The sequence below is a fragment of the Bos indicus x Bos taurus genome, chromosome 14 (genome assembly GCF_003369695.1).
Source record: "Bos indicus x Bos taurus breed Angus x Brahman F1 hybrid chromosome 14, Bos_hybrid_MaternalHap_v2.0, whole genome shotgun sequence".
NCBI lineage: Eukaryota > Metazoa > Chordata > Mammalia > Artiodactyla > Bovidae > Bos > Bos indicus x Bos taurus.
Window position 1 is genome coordinate 37387278 of NC_040089.1, and position 19864 is coordinate 37407141.

At 38.0% G+C, this 19864-nt stretch overlaps 1 protein-coding gene across 1 annotated transcript in view; it reads right to left on the bottom strand.

The window, feature by feature from the left end:
- Window positions 1-8910: 8910 nt before the first annotated feature.
- UBE2W (ubiquitin conjugating enzyme E2 W) overlaps window positions 8911-19864 on the bottom strand; it is a 67746-nt gene continuing 56792 nt past the window's right edge. Inside the window, exon 6 of the mRNA XM_027561201.1 lies at window positions 8911-16098. Coding sequence (XP_027417002.1) covers window positions 16085-16098 — 14 coding nt within the window. The 3' untranslated portion in view covers window positions 8911-16084. The remainder of the gene's footprint in view (window positions 16099-19864) is intronic.

The window sequence follows — 19864 nt, forward strand, 5'->3', positions numbered from 1 at the left end:
GATCGCATCACTGACTCAATGAACATGAGTTTGAGCAAACTCTGGGAGATGGTGAAGGACAGGGAAGCCTGGCGTGCTGCAGTTCACAGGGTCTCAAAGAGTCGGACACGACTGAGCAACTGTACAACATTGTAATAATACCGTATAATAGGGAATTCCCGGGTGGCCTAGTGTTCAGAATTCCAGGTTTTCAGTGCTGTGGCCTAGGTTCAGTCCCTGGTTGGGGAACTAAGATTCCATAAGCTGTGTGTTGAGGCTAAAAGAAAACCAAAACCAAAAACAAAAACCCCAAAACATATTATAAACTTAAAAGTTGCTAAGAAAGTACATCTTAAATGTGTTCATTACAAAAAAGAAATGGTAGCTATGTAAGGTGATGGAAGTATTAACTGACCACACTGAAGTAATAATTTCACAATATGTAAATATATAAAATCACCATATTGCATATTTATTTATTTGGCCACACCGTGCGGCAGGCAGGGTCTCAGTTCGTTGACCAGAGATCAGAGCCAGACCCCCTGCAGTGGAAGTGAGGAGTCTTAAGCACTGGGCCACCAGGAAGTCCACACTGTACACTTGAAATTAATACAGTTGTATGTCAATTACATCACAAACGCTGGGAAAACTTAAATTTAAAAAATATGTAATTCTTTCTTTCCATTTCTGCAGCACATTTCAGGAAGGTTCTGCTGTACCTTAGACTTACACATGGGAAAGCATTTTAGCTCTTTTTTTTTTGGCCAGGCCCTGAGGCGAAAGTACCCAGTCCTAACCACTGGGTCGCCAGGGAATTCCCAGCATTTTCGCTCTTTATTGGGAGGGTCAGGCCACCTCTACAGGCTCTAAAATTTCACAGAGGTCAAGGGAGCCAAAATATTTGGAGTTACCCACCCAGATGTCTCCATCCCAAGTGTCAAAGTCTCAAACTATTCCAGCTGGGGCTTTGACCCTGGCATAGGAAACCTCTCTCAGCTGAGCATTCAAATATCCTTGAAACTGAAGGCTATTTTACTTTTGAACTTTGGTCTCCAGCTTTTCCTTCTCTCCCACTGCAGGAAATAAGATCGTCCTTCGCAGTTAACAAAGAGGCCCTCTGGTGTTCAGACACATTTTTCCATTGTGCGTTAACTGCCCTCAATTTTGCATTATCTTTCTATTAGGGGTGCTACAAACCGAACTGTGTTCCCCTTCTCACCCAATCCCCAATTCATATGTTAAAGTCCTAAATCCCAAAGTGCTAGTGTTGGGTACAGAAATAATTAGGTTTTGGAGGCTTCCGAGGAGGCTCAGGCGTAAAGAATATGCCTGATGCAGAAAGGCAGATTTGACCCCTGGGTTGGGAAGATCCCCTGGAGAAGGGAATGGCTACCCACTCCAGTGTTCTTGCCTAGCCGTGGACTGGACAGAGGACCCTGGTGGGCTATCATCCATGGGATCGCAACAACGAAGAGAACAGTGTGTCACTTCTTATGTCTCTCTGTGAGTGCAGGAAGAGGTCACGGGGGCAGAGATGGCAGCTGCCTATCAGAAAAGGCTTCAGATACTTTGCCAACACCTTGATCTTGGAGTTCCCGGCCTCCAACACTGTGAGAAATCATTTCCTGTTGTTTCGGCCACTCATCAATGGGATTTAGCTATAGGGGCCCAAACAGGCCATCAGTGGTCAACAAAATTAAGAAGCCAGCCAATTCCATTGTTCTCTCATAGTTTCCAAAGGCACGAACCACTGTACTGTCCAAGACGGCCTCCAATGGAACGTTATTCCCAGGCATCACCTGTCAGGCTGACAGTGAGCGATGAGGTCTCAAAACTCCGTCTTATCATCTTTTCGACAACACCCAGTGCGAACTGTGCTGATTCGGGTTGTTGAGGAAGCGGACACTGATTTAGGAGCATGGGAGGTTTGTCGTGTAGTTTGTGGAAGACAAAAGTCGGATGAGGCTGGGAAAACCAAACTACGATGCAAATATGAAACCTGTGACGGGAACAAGGGGAGATAGCAAATTTGGGTATGGAGAGATGCAGATGCAGATCTCCCCTAAAGGGAAGATCTAGAGCAAGTATTACCTGTTTGGAGAAGGTCCCACATTGGGCTGAAGGGGCCAGGCCCCCACAAGCTTAGTTACTGGCTGGGAGATAGTTGGGAAAGGGGCTTCCCAGTTGACACTAGTGGTAAAGAACCCGTTTGCCAATGCAGGAGATGTAAGAGACAAGGGTTCGATCCTTGGGTGGGGAAGATCCCCTGGAGGAGAGCATGGCAACCCACTCCAGTATTCCTGCCTGAAATTCATAGGGTTGCAAAGAGTCAGACATGACTGAAGTGATTTAGCATGCATGTACGCTTCAAAAAAGGCTGACTTTGGTTCTAAAACCAAGGCAGATTATCCCTGAAGGGCTTCAGTTAGGGGTAGGTACCAGCTAAGTACACTGTCTGCAGCTGACCAGCAAGTTACTTCAGGAAGGGAGATGGGAGCGGTGCGCCCTCACTGACACCATCACTGTTTGGTCACTCTGAGATATTTTTAGAGTGAAAATGTACATTTCAGCAGATTAAAAATTACATAACAATACATAGAATTTACTTATTCAAATAGAAACCAAAGGAATGACCATTTGGAACCAGCAGAAGCTCACCAAAAACAAGTTGCACCAGAAAATCAGCATCTCCTTTCTTTGATAAAACTATACAGAAATATGGCCTGAGAGGTGATAGTTTAATGTGTGACGGAAAAGCATTAGTAGGTTAAATAACACACTGGGCTACAGATACTGTAGCCTGCTGTCCTTTGCTTGTTTTAAACATGGGAAAGATGTAGAACAGAGGCTCTGAGGTGATATTGAAAAGGAAGGAGAGAGAATATGGTACAAGATGGGAAAAAAGCAAACAAAAAAACACAAGGCTCAACAAACAAACAAAAAAACACACAGCAGGACTAAAGGTGAAAAGACACGAATAAGTAACACACTTTGTTGTTGTTGTTTAGTTGCTAAGTCGTGTCCGACTCTTTTTGACCCCATGGGCTGCAGACCACCCAGCTCCTCTGTCCATGGGATTTTCCAGGCAAGAAAACTGGAGTGCATCTTCCCAACCCAGAGATCGAACCTGCGTCTCTTGCATTGGCAGGTGGATTCTTAATCGCTGTGCTACCAGGGAAGCCCAATCAAGGTGGAAGCTTCCTCAAATAAGTAATGAACTTTACTGGGGACAAAACAATACAATTAAGGGGGAAAAAAAACCCTACACAGATATAAGCAACATGAAAAATACAGCTTCACCAATCAAAATCAAGTGTGATGTGGCTGCTGGAAAAAGTGAATTCAACCACAGGTATTATTAAAAGGAGTGTCTAAACCAGTGCTTCTCTAACTTGTTCTAAACAGCAAACCCTTTCTCCTAATGCAAACATATACAGACCATCAATGTGAAACATACTCAAATATTTCCCTGAGGTAATTCCAAGGAATTCCTAGAGCTGTGAGAAACAGCTTGAAAAATCTTTGACCTAAACCGGAGAGTAAATTCCATTCTCTTATTTGAAGTAGTGAGATCAATTCTGGTTGTTATTGTTGTTTAGTTGCTGAGTTGTGTCTGACTCTTTCGCGACCCCATGGACTGTAGCCCACCAGACTCCTCTGTCCATTGCATTCTCCAGGCAAGAATATTGGAATGAGTTGCCATTTCCTCCTCTGGTGGCAGGGAGTGGTGTCAGATTCAGATTTAAATTCCAGCTCCATCACTTTTAAGCTGTGATTTTTGAGCAAGTTGATGACAGTTAAATTTGTTCATGTTCTCATACCTATTTCAGACCATTTTCATTCTTAGTTTTTTATTACTGAAAGCTTACTAATTCTGTTTAATTGAGGTAAGGTGTTCAATAAACTACAAATATTTAAAATGTACAATGTAATGAGTTTATAAATAGGCGTATATACATATATATACACACACACGTATATGCACACCTGTGAAATCAAGATAAGAAAAAGAACATATCCATCACCTCCATAAGTTTATTCACACCTCTTCTCACCACTCTATATTCTCCAGGTATCTATAGGTATCAAACAGGTATCTGATTTCTTTTTTGTCCGCATGTTATGCAGGATCTTTGTTCCCCAACCAGGGCTTGAACCCATGCTTCCTGAAGTGGAAGCACACAGTCCTCATCACTGAACTGCCCCAGAAATCCCTGGTTTATTTTTTTTTAATTGAAGTTTAGCTGATTTACCAACAGCATGTAAGTTTCAGGTATACAAAACAATAATTCAGTTTTTAAAGCTCATACTCCATTTATAGTTATTAAAAATACTGGCTATATTCCCTGTGCTATACAATTCGTAGCTTATTTTATACATAGTAGTTTGCATCTCTTAATCCCCTATCCACATCTTGTCCCCCTTCCTCTTCCGTCTCCCCACTGGTAATGGAGTTTGTTCTCTGTATCTGCGAGTCCACTCCTTTCTGTTATATTCATTACTTTATGTCATTCTTTGGATTCTACATACGACAACACACAGCACCTGTCTTCCTTTGACCCATTTCACTACGCATAAACCCTTCAAGTCAATCCATGTTGTAAATGGCAAATTTCCATCTTTTTATGGCAGAATGGCATCTCATTGTGTGTAATACATGTGTACATATATATGTCTATATATACATACACCACATCTTCTTTATCCATGCATCATCCCACCCCCAACTCCTTTCCCCTTTGGTAATCCTAGGTTTGTTTTCTAGGTCTGTCTGTGCCGCTGCTGCTAAGTCGCTTCAGTTGTGTCTGACCGTGCGACCCCACAGACGGCACCCCCCCTCAGGCTCCCCCGTCCCTGGGATTCTCCAGGCAAGAGTACTGGAGTGGATTGCCATTGCCTTCTCTGTGTCTGAGTGAGTCTGTTTCTATTTTGAAAATAAGTCCATTTGTATCATATTTTAAATACAAGTGCCATCATATGATAGTTGTCTCTGACTTATATTGAAAAGCAGAGACATTACTTTGCCAACAAAGGTCCGTCTAGTCAAGGCTATGGTTTTTCCTGTGGTCATGTATGGATGTGAGAGTTGGACTGCGAAGAATGCTGAGCGCCGAAGAATTGATGCTTTTGAACTGTGGTGTTGGAGAAGACTCTTGAGAATCCCTTGGACTGCAAGGAGATCCAACCAGTCCATTCTGAAGGAGATCAGCCCTGGGATTTCTTTGGAAGCAATGATGCTAAAGCTGAAACTCCAGTACTTTGGCCACCTCATGCGAAGAGTTGACTCATTGGCAAAGACTCTGATGCTGGGAGGGATTGGGGGCAGGAGAAGGGGAGGACAGAGGATGAGATGGCTGGATGGCATCACTGTCTCGATGGACGTGAGTCTCAGTGAACTCCGGGAGTTGGTGATGGACAGGGAGGCCTGGCGTGCTGCGATTCATGGGGTCGCAAAGAGTCGGACACGACTGAGCGACTGAACTGACTGACTGACTGGCTTACTATGATAATCCCTAGGTCCATCCATGTTGCTGCTAATGGCATTATTACATTCTTTTTTATGGTTAACACCCTATTGTGTGTGTGTATACACACATATATATATGTATGTATATATATCGGAGAAGGTGATGGCAACCCACTCCAGTACTCTTGCCTGGAAAGTCCCTGGTAGGCTGCTGTCCATGCACTGGAGAAGGAAATGGCAACCCACTCCAGTGTTCTTGCGTGGAGAACCCCAGGGACGGGGGAGCCTGGTGGGCTGCCATCTACGGGGTCGCAGTCAGACATGACTGAAGCGACTTAGCAGCAGCAGCATGTATCCCTATGTGTGTATATATATATACATCACATCATCTCTATCAGTCCATGAACACCTAGGTTGCTTCCATGTCTTGGCCACTGCAAACAGTGCTGCTATGAACACTGGGATGCATATTATCCCATCGAATTAGAGTTTTCTCTGGATACATGCCCTGGATCGTATGGCAGTTCTAAATTTCTAAGGATCCACCACACAGTTCTCCAAAGTGGCTGTACCAATTCACATTCCTATCAACAGTGTAGGAGGATTCCATTTTCTCCACACCCTCTCCAGCCTTTACTTGTAGACTTTCTGATGGCCATTCTGACTACGGTGGGGTGATCAATCTTGAGTTTTGATTTTCATCTCTCTGATAATAAGCAACATTGAGCATCTTTTTTTAATCAATTGCTTTTGATTTGTGTCATAGTTAAGAAGTCTTTGCCAAATTCAAGATCTCAGATTTTCTCAGTTTCTTAAAGAAATTTCAGTTTTTACTCTTAATTTAGGTGTATGATTCATTTGGGATTAATGTTTGTATATGGTGTGAGGTAGGATTCTTCAAATGCACTAGTACCACGTGTTGAATAGAATAACCTTCCCCCCTAGAAGTACCATGGCATTTCTTTTGAAAATTACCTTTGGACTCTCTGTTGTGTTCCATTGATGTATATATTTATGCCAATGCTTTATAATCAATTCACATCAGGGTCATCTGCCGTCTGCGTTACAATTAAGCCTCTTGTTGTAACTCTTCCAACCCATGGCCAAGGTAACTTTTCTGAAGTGCAAATCTGATTCTGTCAGTCACTACTGCCCATAAGATAAAATCAAAACTCTATAACCTGGTCTTTCATGTTCTAGCTTTAGTTGTATCTTGTATTTTCCCTCATTCAAATTTCACGCTGCACAGTTCCCTCTCACCCTTGGTTTTTGTATTTGCTGTATGCTTTATCTCAGATGCAAATACTCTTCAGCTCCCCTGGAATTCTTTCCAGACTCCCTTAGCTTTGATTATTCCTTTTAAAAAAAATTATTTTGGGGGAGTATAGTTGGACTTACAGTGTCATATTAGTTTCTGACGTTTCACAGCAAAGTGAATCAATTATACACATGTATCTACTCTTTCAGAGTCTTTCCTGTGTACGTCATTCGAGTAGCGTCCCTGTGTTACACAGTAGTTCTTGTCGTTCAGTTGCTAAGTCGTGTCCGACTCTTTGCGACCCCATGGACTGCAGCATGCCAGGCTTCCCTGTCCATCACCAACTCCTGGAGCTTGTTCAAACTCATGTCCATTGAGTCGGTGATGCCACCCAACCATCTCATCCTCTGTCACCCCCTTCTCCTCCTGCCTTCAATCTTTCCTGGCATTAGGGTCTTTTCCAGTGAGTCGGTTCTTTGCATCAAGTGGCCACAGTATTGGAGATTCAGCAACAGTCCTTCCAATGAATATTCAGGATTGATTTCCTTTAGGAGGGACTGGTTGAGTAGGTTATTAGTTATCTATTTTATGATTGGGCCTGCTTTGATGCTCACTCTGCATCCTATTATTACCCTATGACATCCCTGTCCTCCCCTCCCTGCCAGATCATAACCTCCTGGGGACCCAGCACAGACTCGGTATTTGAATGTGTAAAAAGTTAAACAAGACAGGTTCTTGTTCTTGAGAAGCTAGCAACATGGGGTGGCGTGCAGAGCAGTAAACCATATCAGATAGTGTCACTCCCCACCCCCCCCACTTTAAATGCTTTCTAGGTCTATTTTTTCTGCTTTTTTACCCTGCTATCTTGTTTCCAGGTAATCTTTGTGTACAGATCACTGAATTGAAATGAATCACTCAAGTTATACAGGAATAACTTGAGGCTTTCTTCAGAGAGAAACTTCCAATTGCTTTTGATCTCCTCGGGAGGACACAGCCAGTCAGGGACTTCATCTTAATATACATCCAGTCTGACATTCCCCAAACCACTCCAGGGTGCAAGTTTGAATCAGGGCTGTTTTCCCAAGTGATCCTTCCTCTGGGAGTGGAGTTCTACTGGGCTCTGGCTTTATGTTAGTTTTGATGGGTGGGATGTTGGCAGAGTAGCTTAGACCCATTTGGGGATGTTCTGGACTTTGCTAGGCAAACATCCCTATGATGTTGCCCAAACAGGGGCTCAGTTTCCTAATTTCCTCCTAACTGGCAAATGCCCTGAGAACAATGGCAACTTTGCCTGCTAGGCCCATGGAAGCCATGAAAAATCAATTTTAGTCTTACCCTGATTCATGAAGTCCTACATCATTTGGCTTTTGGCTTCTGCTCCTGTCTCTAAACCAGCCACACCATCCTTTGGGTTGACTTTCAGACAAGTCCTGTCCTAGAGCTTCTGTACTTGAAACCTTTGTACTTGCCTAGAATTCATCCATAAAGTTTGTATTTTTCAAGCCATGACATAACTTGTTCCTCTGATTGTCAGAAACTACCATTTATCTGTGGGCCCAGATGGCTCAGTGGTAAAGAATCAGTGTGCCGATGCAGGTTTGACCCCTGGGTCAGAAAGATCCCCTGGAGAAGGAGATGGCAACTCACTCCAGTATTCTTGCCTGGGAAATCCCATGGACAGAGGAGCCTGACAGGCTACAGTCCATGGGGTTGCAGAGAATCACAGAAGACTGAGCACACACATGCATGCATGCCATTTATCTGTACCCCTTCACATTCAGCACTTTTGTATTATCTATCTTATTATAGGCCCTTGGAAGATATATACTTTTCTTACCTGCCACCTTTCTTGATATAGGATAGGTCATCACTAAGTATTTGCTTAATGCCCATTCTTAACCTTAACGACTGTTAGGCTTATTTTTATGATCTCAGAGTTCCGCAGATATATTGTTTAAAATAATCATATTCTTAATTTGTGAACATATTCAAGCAATTTACCTCAAAGATAAGGCATTTTATAAAAAAACAAAGCCAATTAAGAATGACTCATGATTAAAGCAAATTTTTTCAAACTGTCTGGGACAGTAAAGGTAGGGTGTTCTAACATTTCACACAGATGATGGTTTGCTTTAGATTTGTTCAAAAACTGCTAGTGCCTATGTTTCCTTGAAAAAGCTGGGATAAAAATACAAGTACAATCAGGTTAATTCAACTAACATTTATTAAAAGCTTTTGTGATAGGTACCGTGTGCCACAGTGCTGGGTACACAAACACAAGTGAGACATCGTCCCAGTGGAAAGCATTCAGGACAGAAGGCTGGTAGGACAGCCTTCTAAAAGGGAAGGACAAAGATGATAACCTTATAACTAAATTCGTAGTGGACCTTGACAGTAGAAAAGGAGATAATGAACATTCCAGCAACAGGGAAGAACATTAAAGAACACAGTAGTCTTTTTGTGCTGTTATCTATGGAACAAGGTGTGTAGGGGGCTGAAGAGCAGCCTGAGAACACAGGGCCAGGTAATGAAAAGTCAACAAAGGGACTGGAGAAAAGGAGAAAATACCAGAGATGGTTTAAAAAGACAGGCTCAGCAGGACTTGATGAAAAATGTCAGAGAAGACTGGTAAATAGTGCTAGATTCTTCATTTGTATAATTAGGTTGGATAGGAATGCAATTAACTATAACAGAAAAGAGAAACAGACATTTGGGAGGTTGAAAGTAGAGATAAAGAGATTTTTAATGTTAAGCTGGATACCTCTTCTGTAGGACAATCATCCATATTAGCATCATGTATGATTACATGTATTTACCTACATTAAGCACTTGAAGGTCAAGTACATGTATGAAAGGTATTTTCTGCCTTATTTCAGCTTTCCTTATTTGACACTTTTATTCAGTCAATGTTTAATTTTGCCATGTGTTACCTCAGTGTGAAAAGTACTATGGAATACAGGGAGGATTTCAGTAAGACCACTTATCCACATAGCTTAAACTAGTGGAGAAAAGTCATCCCTTCTGTGAGAGGTAGAAATTATTTTAAGGATTATAAAAGAGGAAGAGAGGGCCATCAAAGTACAAAGACAAACCTTGCATTTATCTAATCAGCTACTCATCTAGTTGTTTGGGGCTGTAGAAACAGCTTGCAGAGATAAAAGAGCTTTATGGTAGCCTGGCTGCCCCAGTGGAGGAGTACGGTGTTCCTGGGCAAGCAGATCTCCTGTGCAAAGAAAACTTAAGACTAGCAGCAGGGCACACTGAATTTCTTCCTGCCAGGAATATCTGAGATGTGGAGATATTCCCTTCTGCTTATTTCTTTCTTTTCAGAGCTTCAGGAGCCCCTCAGTTATATAAGTTAGTTGATCTGTCTGTACACTTGGTAAAGTATCTGCAAGTTCTTTACAGCATATCCAGCCTGAAGTTCAGGAGCACCAGACTCATGATTAACTCGAAGTCTGGTCTCAATTTCCATCTTTTCTGAAAATGCCCAGTCTTTAACCAGGACTTAATTAATTGAAGCATGAAGAATCACTCAAATATACTAGGCTACACTAATAAGCAAAGATGATCTTTAAATAAACAAAGTGCTTTAGTGACTATCTTCATTCTGTTGTATTCATTTTGGAAATGGACACATTACTATCTCCATAATCTTTTAAAGATCACAGTCTTTTGCAAAGGGGAACTACTATGTAATTTTTCACATTATTATAAACTACAAAAAGTTTTAATATCTATCCAATTTAGCATTGAAGTCTACAAAAAAAGAAATCAATGACAACTGCTTTATTATTAAAAGTTACTGAGTTCCATAAAGCACACAATGTAGTTTATATTCAACTAACAAAAGTTTCATACATGTATTTAAAAATATATAATATATAGATTTATCTGTCAACATTTATATTCTATTTAAAAAGCAATAGCTTTACATATTTTACAACTTGATTTTATAAAATATATACATCCACCCTATGCAAATCTTCCAGCATGAGCTTTCATTCCTATTAATAAAATGCACAATTTGTATTTCTGAATATTTAGAGAAAAATGGTACCAACTAAAAATAAAAAATTCATTATAACTTGAACATGCATCTAACTCTTGGCTACTAGATAACTGACCTAATAATCTATTCAAATAACTGTGTTACCTTGAGCTTGACAAACAATTTGCATTATGTAAACAATCTGTGGTTAACCATGAAGAGACTTGCATTTCTAGGTATCTGAAACAATCTACCAAATTCTTTGTTTGCCCTGTTTCAGGTTTTTAATTAGAGAGGCAGGATTCTTCAATTATTTGATGTGCCATGAAATCTGACAAGTCGCACCTGACAAACCAAAGCCCTGTGAGTTTTGAAGCCACACTTTTGCCTTTGAGAAAACAGCTCTGAGAATTATTGTAGGAGCAGTTTTCTCAAAACCCCTGATGATGTGTATACCAAGAAACAGAACAAGAACTGCTTCTCCTTTCTCCAATCAACTGCATTGAACTTGCAAAACTCGAGTTCTGGTACGTGAGGATGTACTGACGTCTATTCAGACATTCCTGCCACATAGTCAAAATAGCTTCAGATATCACACTGTTTTACTAACAAAAAATTTTTTATAAAAAAGATATTCATGTAATAATTTTTGAGATTCAACCCCAAATAAAAGTTGCAATACTACCATTAGAGAATGAAATTAAAAAAAAAAAATCTAAATTATCAGGAGCACAGTCAGAACTAGAACTTCAACTTGAAGGACAGAGATCTAAGTTTGAAGTACAAATTTAGATTCCATGGACCTTAGTGATAAGGGTGTATATAAGTCTGTCTTTAAATTCTGCTGAGAAGATAAAAATCTCCCACAAATTATTTTTAAAAAATAGTTCCATCCAACTCTCAAAAATGATTAACATTTAATCATTAAATGTTAAAAACTTAAAAGGAAAAGCATGTTCATCAAAATAAGTAATTTAATTCATTAGGGCAATAATTTGTCTTCGAGGGACTTCCCTGGTGTTTCAGTGCTTAAGACTTTACCTTCCAATGTAGGTGGTATGAGTTCGATCCCTGGTTGGGGAACTAAGATCTCACGTGCCTCAGGGCCAAAAAAATAAAAAAACATAAAACAGAAGCAGTATTGTGACCAATTCAAAAAAGACTTTAAAAATGGTTCATATCAAAAAAAAATCTTAAAAAAAAAAGGCTTTGAGAGAGTCACATCCAGAAAGTAAACAAAATTCCCTCAATATCAGTATTTAAGAACTAAATTAGAGCTAACTGACAGCGTATTTATCAAGCAATTATTCAACAAGTTTAGCCATCTACTGATGGACTAAAATTATTTATCAGAAATTTTTGTAGGATGGAGTCTTTTTATTAAAACTTTTTTTGGATATAATTTTAATAACCCTCTGGATTTCCTATTCTCAAGAATGGGAGAGGGAGAGTAAAGGGGAAGGGAGGAAAGAAGGGAGGGAATAGGGGAGAAAAACTGAGTGGTCAGAGGGGCACTGAAGACTGATCCACTGATACCTGTGAGATGAGAAGGTAGAAAAATAAAGGAGGAATAAAAACAAAGACTGCAAAGAGGACTAGAGCCAGGAGGTGCGGATTAAAGTCACCTTCTTCACAGACCTTAATTATGCAAAGGTATCAGCATAAAAGAATAGTGCAGCAGCTGGCTTTTGGTAGCAAAGAATCCTCAAAGGGACATTCAGTCAAGCCTCAGCTCTTTCTGAAAATAAACGTGCATACACAAGTTACAAACCTTATGCATTCAGCTAAAATATGTACAAAAAACTAAAAAAAAGTGAGATGGAGAAATATAAGCAGCAGTAACCATAAAGGCTGAGAACTAGTGACACCGAATTCTTTATTAAAAAAAAAAATTTTTTTTTAAACACACAGTACCTCCTCTTCTCTTCTATTTTTAGGAAGAAGCTTTAACAAGTTTTAAATGTCTCAATTCTCAAAAACAATAGGCTTTTTAAAAAATAAGACTTGATTACCAGAAACAAGTAATATGTGGTTACATACCATTTTCATACCATTACTCATTTCAATTTATCTTTGATGCAACCTGGGAACAATTAAGCAGTCACTAGATACCTGTTTTAGAATCTGAAGAAATTATTATCCACCACAGGAATCTAATGATATATGTTTTTGCATATAGTTAAAATTTCAAAAGGGAAAAAAGTAGCTAACTATTCTCATTACTTTGTACCAAATATTTATATACCTAGTCAAAACAATAAAGATCAAGATCTTTCTCCAGATGAACTGTATATAAAAGCTATTTTTAGCATTTTCTTCCAGGGATTAAAAAAAAAAGTCTTATTTCCCTGCTGGCTAAAAAGGAGGAATTTAAATTCCTTAAGAGAACTGCCATAAAATTTGTTTTTAAAAATTTATCTTAAAAAACTGAAAACCATTTCTCTCTTTAAAATCTATGGCATTAATTACCTACTTGACTTTTTATTTTTTGAAAGGGCACCAAGTTTGTGATCTAAGCATGCAAAATAAGGAACTGAATGTATCACTGCCTTAACAGAATTTGGCAAACCAGAAAAATGGCCTTAAAATAAATAAATAAATAAATAAAAAGGAAGAGAGTCCATGCTGTCTAAATCTGAAGGTCTAATTCTGTAGAGCTCTACAGCAGACAGTGCCTCACAGAGGGAATGCGGGCAAGAGGGAAGTAGCATGTTCCTATGTACACACTTGCTTGGTATTCTGGTTGTTATTCAACAACGTATTACAGAGAAATATTCTTTTTATTATTACAAAGTCGGTAATTGCCCCTTCTTGAGCAGTGACTTAGGTAAACATCTTTACATCTTTTAATAATGTAACATATTTAAAATTAACTAAATCTAAGTGCACATGAGTTTTCAGTGATTCCTAAAGTTCAAGGAAGTAACGCAGGTGTTATCAGACTGCAAATTCTGAATGGTTGGTGCATCTATGTTTTAGAATATTTCGTCCTGTCTTCTTTCCCTTAAACCATAAAATGTACCAGAGTTATTTGGTTCTCCTCTACTTTCCTTTTCGTCATCTTAATTTATTTTATGGTATCTCTATGCAGAGAGAGAGGTATGTTAAAATATTATTATTCATATTAAAAAATTCAATTGAGACTATATATGACCTATTAATCTATATGATAGCAATGTTATCCTTTGACCTGGTATATTAATTCCTTTGGTGAATAAATGCCACAGGTCATTTCCTTATAAAAGGATTTTAGTAAGAGGACCAGCAGTATGGAGAGAGATTTCCCCCACCCCACCCAGGAAAATGACCAAGTGAATCAGTCAGTAGTTTAGAGCAGTTATGTAAAATATGAAAAATACATCATTTACAGCTGCAATTTTCATATTAAAAAGCAGTTAAAAACTAAGAGCAGTTCAAAGCATTCCAAAAAACATTTTTTTTGTCTTAGCTAAACTGGCCAACTAATAGGACTGATAAGAGACTGCTGAGAGAACTTACATACATCTAGGCAAGACAGAACAAAAATGTTTTTAATTTTGAACCGTGGTAGTTGCTATTAATAACTAGCAGTATAAACAGTGTCCACAATTTGGTGGCTGGCCATAGTTTAAAATTTTTTTCAAGTTAATTTCTACAGCAGACGTATTTTTGAAGTCTACCCACCCCTGAGTTCAACAATTATACTTTTAGAGTGTAAAATTATATGCCCTTAATTAACAACATGTACAAAGCTACAAAATTTCATCTATACAGAGATTAAAAACAATTTTTAAAATATTATCTGCCAATTATTGATTGGATGGTTTTGCTGGGGTACATATTTCAAACCTTTCAGCCAACTGGCTTTCATTTTTAAGCCCAAATTGATTCATATATTCACTGTAGGATATGTCATAGAGTGCAACAACAGGCATTAGTAAAAATAACATTGTAGTAGAAACAGATTTTGCATATGCGAAAAGGTAATTTATAAAATACATTAATTGCTTTTTAAAAAGAGAACCTAGTTGCAGTATCATTAACTTACATGGTACTGAGAGTTGGACCTTTCAAACAATTTTTTTTCTATAGAAAAATGTTGTCTACCTGTAAGTGAAGTCTTAAATAACAACAAAACAGAACAAAACAAATCCCTCTAGAAAAAAAAACCTGTATGGCTGTGTGAGACAAATAAGCAAACATACCGTTCTATAGTGTACTTTTGCCTAAAATTTAAAATAAAAATGTCCACACTCTTTTGTTAAAACATTAAGCCTCTGTCAAAAATGTATTTCTTATTTTAGGGTACAGGATAGTAGGACAAGATGATACTTACAAGTAAAGAAAATTTACAAGAAAAAACTTGACAAAAGTTTTTCAATTAAAAGTATCATAACATTCAAACTTGACTTCAAACATAACAAAAGAAACAAAATTGCAAACAAAAATGTTTATGGATTTTCCAAACATAAATAAATGAAATAGTGTTTAGGCAGTAGGGCTCATGCTGATGGCTAGCAGGAAGTAACAGAGTGTCATCTATTTGGAAAAAATTGATAATGTACAAACAATAAGCCCAAATTATGGACTATAGCAGTTTAATAATCACTGCCATTTTTCTTACTTCCAAAATAAAGCCTTGATTAAACCACTTATACCCTATATTACTCATACCTTTACTTCAGAGATTGAGGAACTATGTACAACAAACGAATTTATTTTCACCATAGGGATAACATATTGTACCTCTCTGCCAATGTTACTTGAAAACCGTCCATGTCAAAACAATTTGACAACAGATATAAACAATTCAATAAATACGCAATGATCTTTCATTACAGTCCTTTAAAGACGCATGTTAAGTCATGCTGTTAACCTTAGGTTCACAGTGCATAGAATCCAAATATGAGCAGTTGGGGTGACTTTCAGAGTAATGCTGGATCCCTCACTTTATTTATAATCCCACTCTAACCGTTAAGTTCATGTCATAGGCCCTATCACGCATTAATCATTGAGTGGCAGAAGGGTGAAATTTTTTCCTGTTACAACGTCCATTGCCGGCAATGAACGTCACAAAACCGCCAAGGAAGTCATTGTTATTGCACAATACATGAGGACCTGGAACTTTTCAAAAGCTTAAAAAAATAAAAATAAAAAATGGAATTATATTTGACATTTCCTGACACCTGCATTAATACTGTATGACTAATCAAAGCATGTCAGTTGCCTGGACTCAACCAGCGATCAACATGCGCCCCGAATGCACACGAGTAAAAATGCAGTCAAAGGAAGCAGTCTTCATTGCCTATAGGTCACTTCCAGTCAAAGGTTAAAGTTCAAAGACTGAATGATCAAAGTGCTCATTTTCTCAGTAGGACTATCTTCTGCTAGGAGGATGAGAACAGTGGCATCAACAAGTATCATCTTTAAGAAAAGGAGAAAAAAGATAATTAAAACAGTCAAGCATGCATAAGTAAAAGTTACAAGTCAGTCTAATACAGCGAAAATTTCAAGTAGCAAGAAGAACATGGTTTACGTTTCTGACTCATCTCCCTGGATCCCCTGCAAAGGAGTCCATTTTGTGTTCAAGTATATATTTACAAACAAATCAAACTCTAGGTTTTCAGAGAAGTGGTAGTTTGCAAAAATTTTAAAATGATATTATCAGTATGTTAAGTTCTATTTAAAATAATAAATTGATATGTGTTAGCACCTATTAATGATTACCAGTCATCAGAGAATTTTTTTACAGGTAACAATTTAAAACTATAATGAGATGGCAAGTAAACTCACAACCAACACTGTCACACTGCTTAACAAAGACTAATACAAGTCGTGTCTGAAGGAAGTAACTTTACAAATGAGGAATAATCTCTAAGTCAATCAACAGTAAATGTTATTAACTTCTCTTCAGAAAATAAATTTTCAGGAAGTATATATATATATATGCAAAGGAGGTCATTTTAAAAAATCCCAAAGATTTAGTGACACCTTCTGATAGCTTCAACACATTTATGTAACATAAATTCTGGTGGGTTCATCACTTATTTCACAACACTTACCTCACAAAACATATTTGAAGGATCGTGACGATTAGTTATTATTTATGAAGTACCTTTAGAAAGATTTAAGACCAGTGGCAACTAACTCAAAGTTGTGAAAGCTCTCAAGGAGAAAATTCTGAAAAACTGGCCAAAATGTTTTACACAAACCACCCCCTATTAGGATTGATATATTGCTCATAAAGACGCAATGAGAACTAAAAAGCAGTAAATCTGACTTCTATGCTGGGCAAATTAGTGAAACATTTCACAATCCTATACACCTTAAGGGTAATATAAATGGTGAAATAGACTAAATTTTAAAAATAAGCTGTATCTAAGTCATTAGAATCCTTTAAATAAGTAAATAACATCTTTAAGAAGAGATCAAGTAAACAGTTTACAGCCTCTGCCACATTAAAGTGTATGTCTTATGGGACTTCCTTGGTGGTCCAGTGTTTAAGATTCTGTGTTCCCAATTCAAGGGAGGCAGGTTTGATCCCTGGTCAGTGAACTAAAATCCAGCATGCTGCAGAGAATAGCCAATATATATACACATATCTGTTCCTTGAATGACTGCGGATCTTGAAATAAAGAAGATATGTTTGTCGTGGATCAGAACAAGCTTCAGAATATGAGGAGGTTTCTTAAAACCTCACTTCTCCAGTAGAGTATTTTATAACACTAGGGTTCTTGAAATTAGTACTAAAACTGCTGCTGCTGAGTCACTTCAGTCATGTCTGACTCTGTGCGACCCCATAGACAGCAGCCCACCAGGCTCCCCCATCCATGGGATTTTCCAGGCAAGAACACTGGAATTGGGTTGCCATTTCCTTCTTCAAAGTACTAAAACTAATCACATTTAAATCGCTAAGCTAAGAGATGCCACTAAAATCTACCTAGGATGTCAAACTACTGGGGAGGAACTTTAGCTGGACCCATAGACTGAAACATTATATATTCATGATGGTTATATGGCTAATAAGGAATCTATAAGTAAAAGTTCAATATGGAGACAGGTAATGACCCAAACCCCTGTCGACCTTTTCCCTAAATAAGAGAATCACTAAGAAGGAAAAAATTCATTTGTTAACAGAGGGAATAGTTTCCTAGTTTTGGCTTTCCCCCCCAAAAAAGGTTGTTAGAGTTAACCTATCTTGGGTCAAGACAAGTATAGGTCTATAAAAGGTGGTGAAAGAACACAATTATGTTTAACCTCTTGGCTACAATATTTGTGGCAAAATTATGGCCTAAAAAAAAATCTTATCATAAACCACTTAAACTTTTTCTGGAACTAGAGAAGACCCTACTAAAATTATATCCTCAAATATAATATACAAATTAGCAGTTCTTAAGAGGTGACACCTACCATGGCTAACTTCACTGGGTCTCTGGAAATTATGAATGAGAGAACTACATTAGAAGATCACTTAATTTTCCCCAAAGTATAAAAACTATCACATTTTTTTGGAAATCACCTCCCTGAATATACCCATGGACAGAAGACAAGAAGTAAAGGAACAGAGTAAGAGGTCAGTAGATATGAAGCGGGATTCCACTTCCAAGAAAAACAAAAATAAATCTTTACAGTTAAGTTTGTGTCTCAACAGTTTAGGGAATTAAAAGTTTTCCTCTGATGAACTGATTCAAGAAAGATTACACAGTAGATCACAGAACTGCTATCCCACAGAAAATAAAGGGCAAAGAATTAAACTGAGTGAAAGTTTGGACTCAGGAATTTAGAAAGTGGTTGTATAACACTAAAAGGTAGTACAAATAAAAAGGTTCACAACTAACAGAGGTAAACCTTCAGATACATATCAAGCAAGGAGAAAAGGAATTGTTATACTACCCTGAGATAATTTTGCGTTCCTATCCCCTTATAATCCTTAACTGTCCTAAAGGAAATGTTCCAGTTGAATGGAACCAGAATGTACTCTGTAGTTTTATACAAAAACATTCCTCTACTCTTCCCCAAATTACCATCTCATCAGTCTACTGGACATAATATCTAAACATTATGTCAATTTAGTTCTTATAAGTCTAGTTTTCTGGAGCCAATACTCAATAGTCATCTTAAACTATACTGTTCATTTATCTATCACCTTAAGGAAAATGTTTCAGGAACCACAGATCTACACTCTCATCAGTGAAAAGCGATCATTTATGACACTAAGTCATTTATATTTAATATTGATCCCAGGAAACAGACAGGTATTATCAATGGATTCTACTTGGCTATCTCACTGAAATATTTTTATGATGTCATAAACAGGTATTTTTTTTATCTTTTTCAAGAACAATTACATTTGCTTTATGATCCAAAACTCAGGTTCAATCATTAATCTGTACACTAGACTGGGTATAGATCTATTTTCTAAGGAAAATTCTAGATCTGAATTGTAGATTAATTCCTCAGTCCTTTTGTATGCTGAGGAGAGTTGTCTTATTACCTATTTTGGTTAGGTCCCTTTAATTTTTTAACCCTATTCTCAGCTCAAATTATTTTTCAATGCATATGGACCCCTACCTTAACTGGCAACACAGAATATTTACATTCCAATGCAGGTATGGCCTTAATTTCTTAGTGAATAGAAAGTGAAAGAGTTCTGGGCAACAGGTTGATAGTCAACTTCAAGTAATTAACAAAACAATATATATTCACACACCAATGACTTTTTATACTTTAATAACTTATGGCGTGCTGGAGAAAAATCTAAAAAGAAATGTAATATAAGGTGTGATGTGTACAAAGTAACAGTGGGCTAGGATGACTGGCCTAATTTTCAAGGAGTCCTAATAATGTGGAAGATCACAAATTTAAACTTGGGCTTCTTTTCAACACTGGTATTGGGCAGCTCAATTGTGGTATGTCAGCTGACTCCTTCTCATCTAAACAAAAGATCAACTCAACTTCAGATTTGTTGTTTTTCATTAATAATGAGTCCATTATACATCCTGGAAGCTCCTTCTAAGGTACACAGATGTCACTAATCTGAACCCAAATCTCTCTTGCCTCTTTGATTACACCTGACAAACACCCTGGCCCATGCTGACCCAAGTATGTTGGTCAGCACCACACAGAATGGCTGTGGAGTTTGACACCTGAGGCTTACAATTCTGCGTGGTTTCTAGAAACTAGAATGATA